At 49.3% G+C, this 6,000-nt stretch overlaps 1 protein-coding gene across 1 annotated transcript in view; it reads left to right on the top strand.

The window, feature by feature from the left end:
* MARCO (macrophage receptor with collagenous structure) overlaps positions 1-3,788 on the top strand; it is a 36,608-nt gene extending 32,820 nt beyond the window's left edge. Inside the window, exons 8-12 of the mRNA XM_066279715.1 lie at positions 184-228; positions 969-1,067; positions 1,581-1,625; positions 2,184-2,360; positions 3,493-3,788. Coding sequence (XP_066135812.1) covers positions 184-228; positions 969-1,067; positions 1,581-1,625; positions 2,184-2,360; positions 3,493-3,623 — 497 coding nt within the window. The 3' untranslated portion in view covers positions 3,624-3,788. The remainder of the gene's footprint in view (positions 1-183; positions 229-968; positions 1,068-1,580; positions 1,626-2,183; positions 2,361-3,492) is intronic.
* Positions 3,789-6,000: the final 2,212 nt, after the last annotated feature.

The raw sequence follows: 6,000 nt of genomic DNA on the forward strand, positions 1-6,000 counted from the left end.
CATTCCCATTGTCCGCAGTCTGTCTCCTCTCTGCTCTGCTAGGGCGGCTTTAAACAATCTGAAGAACCAATGTATCTTTCCATCTGCATTAATCAGACAAAAGGTAGAGGTTGTCTAAGATTAAAAGTGCCTAATATCCAAGTTTCATTATCTTCTTCCTTTTTTCTGGTATTTTGATTTTAGGACTTCAAGGACAGAAAGGAACAAAAGGAGAGTCAGGAGTTCCAGGTAAGAGACTGACTTCATGTTAATTTCCTCAGAATGGTGACTGGAAAGGCTCATACTGGGGGGGAGGGGTTCTTCTTGACTTTGTTGCTCCGCTGTGACCTTCCTTCAAAATGGCCTAAGCCCACAGGGATTCAGTGAACTGAGAGTAGGGAAGGGTAAGAAATGCCAGGAGAGCCAGTGGTCGGGTAGGTCAGCCTGCGCAGCCACTGAGGCACCTCGAGCTCGCCCCTCCTCCTCGCTCACCTCACCAGACTCTTACAGCCGTCCTCAGTCCCTGCGCTCTTGCGTGTGGTTGGTCACACTTCCCATGCAGCATCTCCAGTGTCCCCCACAGCCCGAGTCCATGGGGCACTGAAGCTACACTTCTCAGACACACGTCTTTCTTGAAAACTGGATGTTCTGTCCCTATTTTAAGTCACCAGAGGAGAAACTGAGGCTGAGAAACATTCTAGCAAATTCTTCCAGAATGTCTAACACCTCCACACAATTAAGTAGCCTGATGAGGACCAACGATCTCTGGAACCCTGTCAGCAAGTTCTCAACCAGCATTTACATGGGAGTCAGGATTGAGTGGTGCCACCTTCCTCACTGGACCAAAGACACCAGCTGAATATCCAAACAGCCCGGTTCACAGGGGAACCTGCTAATCAAGGACAACTCAGTCATTGAGCACCAAGGTTCTTGGTCCCCCTCGTAAAGTGGAGCAGGGCATCTGACAGGGTGGTCTCTCTCCTCCCCAGGCCCTGTGGGCATGAAGGGAGATAAGGGAAGCCTAGGCCCGGCAGGCCCCAAGGGTGCATCTGGACCGAGTGGCCAAAAGGGTGACGCAGGACTGAAAGGTAAGGCCTCTGCTTCTCCTTTAAGTTTTCAGAGGAGAGGCCCTGAGGTAAGGCACTTGGGAGTGGTCAGAAGCAGAGGGTCACGGTCCAGTGGATAGGTTCTGCCCTGGGACTGCCTCAGCACTGAGCCGACCAAAGTGGACAGGCAGTCTGGCCTAGCGGAGACACACGTGAGCACGCACGCACACCGTGCCCAGCCTCGCCCAGGCCACTCTCAAATGGCCAGAGCTTTCTGAGAGGGGGATGCTTCCCACTCTATGTCTCTTCCCTGTTCCATGTCCTTCTCTAATCTAGCTTAAACCCTTCCTGCTGTGGCATAGGTCCATTTCTGTATACTTAACCACTGGTGCCTAGGCACTAGCCAATCCCCATGAGGCCAGGTCACCAGCAAAGCTGGGAAGAGAGTCCAGCCTCCTCCCCACCCCTCTGCCTACCTCCCCACCTCTCGCAGAGGGGAGCAAGGGGGGCTGGTCAGGTTTTCTTCAAATCATGTGGTTTTTCTCCTCGTGACAGGATCCTCTGGGCCACAAGGAGTAAAGGGAGAAAAAGGTCAAAAAGGTAATTGCTGATTTTATTCTCTTTAATTTGAGCTTTAGAGTCCATTCTGTACTTAGAAAATGTATGGATAGTAGAGGAGAGGACTTGGTCTCAGAGAAATTCCTCAGGTTTTGGCAGGTTAATGGGCTCTTCCTTTGGATAAGTGTGCTCACAGCAACAACCGCAGTGCAACATTTTTCCTTCCTTTTTTCCTCTTCCTCCCTTTCTCCTGCTCTCTTCCCCTCTTTTTCCATCCTTCCTCCTTTTTTTCTTCTCTCCCGCTCTTCTTTCCTTCCTCCCTTTTCTTCCTTAACTTTTCTTATCTCCCCACAACACAAGCGAAGGAGTGGTCGTCTGGATTTGTAAGACAGCCACAGAGGCACCTGTTCCAATGGTATCATGGCTGCAGGCCCAGGGGCACAAAGGCTTCTTGCCAGGCCATGTTGGTGCCATGCGTAGGCTCTTTTCTTTCCCCTTCCCCTAACAATACAACTTCCCCAAATGCAAGTGCAGAGCCTACCTTCACTCAAAGCCCTGGGCCGCCTGCCTCACCTCTCTTCCATGTGTTTTCTCACCCAGGTGAATCCCTGCACAGTGTCAGGATTGTAGGCTCTGCGAACCGAGGCCGGGCGGAAGTTTACTATGGCGGTGCCTGGGGGACAATTTGTGATGATGACTGGGACAATTCAGATGCCACTGTCTTTTGCCATATGCTGGGTTACTCTGTAGGAAAGGCCATTTTCAATGTTGGAGCCGGTAAGTGAGTCCTCCATCTCTTGCCTTGAGGAGCTGATGTGGGCTTCCTTTTCCTTTGGTTGCAAGCGATTCGGTGTGGTTTGGGTTAAAAGAAAAAGATGGTTCAAGCAACTGAAAAGTTCTACAGCTCAGGGCTCAAGGCTTACACCCTTCCAGCTTGGCCATCCTAGAATAAACATGAGCTTTCATCTCCAAGAGTGACACCGAAGGCTTGGTTGGGGATCTAGCCAGCCTGGCTTGGGTCAATGTATGTCCAGCCCCTGAGCCAGAATGTGGTGTGGCTGATGATGTTTGTGAGGCACAACTCTTTGAAGTCCAGCTGAGATGCTGGTGCTTGAAGAACAAAGTAAAGACACAGGGCAGGCACAAACCCAGCCTTGGTGCCAGTTACCCAGAGACTGAGGACTGGGCTGCCCATCCTGTGATCACCTTTAAGAAGGTGCAAAGGAAGATAAATGAAATTGGAGCAAGGACATCCCAAAATCAGTCTGAGGTGCTGGAGACTCAGCCTGTGTCTCTCAGCAGAAGGTTCAGACATTCTCTACCAGAGTTAAGCCCACAGGCCAAGCCCATTTCCTCCACACCAGGGCTGCCCCGGCAGGCACGCATGGCCCCTCCCTCCTGTGCTCTCCCACTGAACGCCTTCTGCCCTTACTCCCACCTGAAGCACATAACTACTTTTAAATCTGAGTCTAGTTTGATTGTAAAACAACTCTAAAATACACATTTCCCTCACATCGATTGTCACACTGTGGTAACAACTACTACACTTAAACAATCCAACTGTCCCAACTGTGCTCTTGACCTGAAATCAAGTGTCAGAAGAAAGGGGGTTCGAGGAAGGTGAATTCTTGGGAGGAACATGGACACACCATAGTGAGTTAGCGCTGGAGGACCCTCAGGAGGGGATTTCAGATAGTGCGTGGATCAGTAGCAATACTTGGATGAGACTTTCTAAAGCAGCACAGGGACAGAGTCATTATAAGAGAGTAGCCCAGCCATTGACACCTTGGGCCCGAGTGGCTGTGAGAAACTGGCCAATCTACCCCGAATGAGGGCTTCAGCGTCCAGTGGGTCACTCAGCTTCCAGCCTGACCCCACTCTCCATCCCCTCCTTGCTTTCTCTGTCTAGGCACTGGGACGATCTGGCTGGATAATGTTGCATGTAGAGGGACAGAGACCACACTGTGGAGCTGCAGCAAGAGTTCCTGGGGCACTCACAATTGCAACCACAACGAGGACGCTGGTGTGGAATGCAGCTGACCTGCCGCAGCCCTCCGCCTCTGGGGCACAGCCCCCAGGTGCCTACAGGCACAGATGCCCCCCACCTGGGGGAAGTGCCAGCGCTCTCTAGTAGTACCCAGGGAGTGAGGTCATCAATAAAACTCAAAGTTCCAAGTGACACATCCTTGGCTGGGGCTGAAATCATTAGTTTGTACCTCCCATCCCTTCTTGATGTGTCCACTCAATGCACTAAAGCATTGCATTGAGTTCTCACGTGCCCCTGCACACAGGTACAGTGGAGTCTCCATTTATAGCCAAGGTGATCTAAATGTGACGCAGAAAGTGAAAATCACCTGTTGTGACCATTCCTTCAAATCATTCAGATATAGCACCTCTCACCGCGAGTTCTCCCCCAACCACTGGAGCTGTTTGCCAGCAAATGCAGAGGTTGGCATGTGGTTGCCAACCATGTTGCATGATGAACAGGAATTGTACCTTTAAGCATGAAAATTGGTTCTAGTTAGGATGTGAATTCCAGAAATGTAGGGACTGTTTTATCCATTCTTACAGTGGCTCAGTAAGTATTTGCTCAATGAATGACTGAATTAAACCAAGAAGGTAGAGCAGATAGCCCTCTCAGAGAAATTTGGGTTCTGACTCCCTCTTCATTCTCCCCCTGGGATCCATAGTCTCTCTGAGTGCGGCCACGCACCTCTGCCCTGTCTCTAGGTGTTGCAAATGATTCAGGAGAGTGCTGAATCTGGGGGAGTGAGATGCATGTGTGATATGACTCTGATGTATGGTCATTCTCACTTGACCCATGAATAGCTCAGCTTCAGGGCATTAGGAAAATTGCTGAGGGTTACTTGTCAATGGGAAAGCCAAGGTTAAAACCTATGGAGGATCAATGGAGAGGCCAAGAGGTGGAGAGGCCCACGCTTTGGCTGCTACCGAGCATAGTGGAGTGAGTGGTCCTCACCAGGTACCTCTGGGCTTCCCTTGGGAGCTCAGCCAACCCCCCAGAAGCCTCCACACTTTCAGAGGCTGCTGATGCACAATTCTAGAACAAGTGTCAGCACTGCAAGGAATAGAAAGGGGGGGGAGGTCTTGTCAGGGAGGTCTTAAAAGCTAGCTGTGTTAATTTGGCAGAAACTTCTATAATGATGTACCTTTTTCTGGCATGTTAGGATGAGGAAATAGTAGGTCAGGGAGGACTTAAAATGTTGAGAAGACCTTTTAAGTCATATTAGGGGTTCTGGTATATAATATTTTGAAAATGTGTAACTAAAGTGTCTTATCAGAGCCTTTTATCTCTCAAATCTTGTGGCCTGTTCTTTATTTTCCAAGAAGAAAATTTTTTGCCCAAGGGAAGGCGAGGACAGGCACTGCCCGAAAACCTCCTGTCTCCCTCTGAATCTCAGAGCTGACTTCCCGACCCTCTTTAGAAACATGAGCACCATGAAAATAGAGTCAAAAGCGAAAACAATTTTCTATTTTTTTCCACTTACCTTATCAAAAGCCAAGCCTGGATGACTTGATCATAGTGTTTTCAGTAAAGAAGGTCTGACCTGACCCAACAGGACCGGCATGAGGTAAAAGCACCCCTACCCATTTGCCCAGTGGATAGTGTGAAAGGGGATGAGCAGACAGAAACAAAGCAAGGGTCTCCTGGCAGTCTTGGACCAAGGTCCTGAATCTTTATTGTGTGTCCAAGGATTGGCATCTTCCAAGAATGATGAACTGTGGGACTGCTTCCTACCTAGGGGGCTCTTCTGCCATACTTAGAGATAACTTGACACTCATGAGTTCTCTCTCTCTCTCTCTCTCTCTCACACACACACACACACACATCTTTTCACAGGAACAAAAAACAGTTTGTAGCTACAGAATAGTCAAAATCCTTTTAGAGAATGGACCATCTGTGCTACCATAGCTAGGCCATGGCTCAGCAACACCCAACACTAACCTGGCATTGGTTCTTATCTCTGAGCTGCTGGTAAGGTGCAGATCTGTCTCCTAAACTCTGGTCATATATTTCTGCTTACAGACTGCATCCACATGGGTACCACAAAGGCCAGGCAGCTAAAGCCTGACTCATCATTCACCCCACCTACATTCTCCATCTTAGCCAGTGGCTCCCTCCAGCCAGTGCCCAAGACAAAAACTGAGTGTCACATGTCACGCCTATCCTCCATTACCCCTCATCCACCAGGTTTCACTAATTCTACCTCCCAAATATCTGTCCAGTCAACCAAGTCCTCCTCATCTTTGCCACCACAATGGTCCAGCCACAGCTTAATGGCCTGGATGCTTGGAACATCTCCTAAATTGGTCTTTTCTTTCCACCACACTCCAGCAACCACCCATTTATTTACCACACAGCAGCCTATAAGATCTTTAGAAATGACAAAATTTT

Source organism: Saccopteryx bilineata, chromosome 5 (assembly GCF_036850765.1).
Source record: "Saccopteryx bilineata isolate mSacBil1 chromosome 5, mSacBil1_pri_phased_curated, whole genome shotgun sequence".
NCBI classification, from domain to species: Eukaryota; Metazoa; Chordata; class Mammalia; order Chiroptera; family Emballonuridae; genus Saccopteryx; species Saccopteryx bilineata.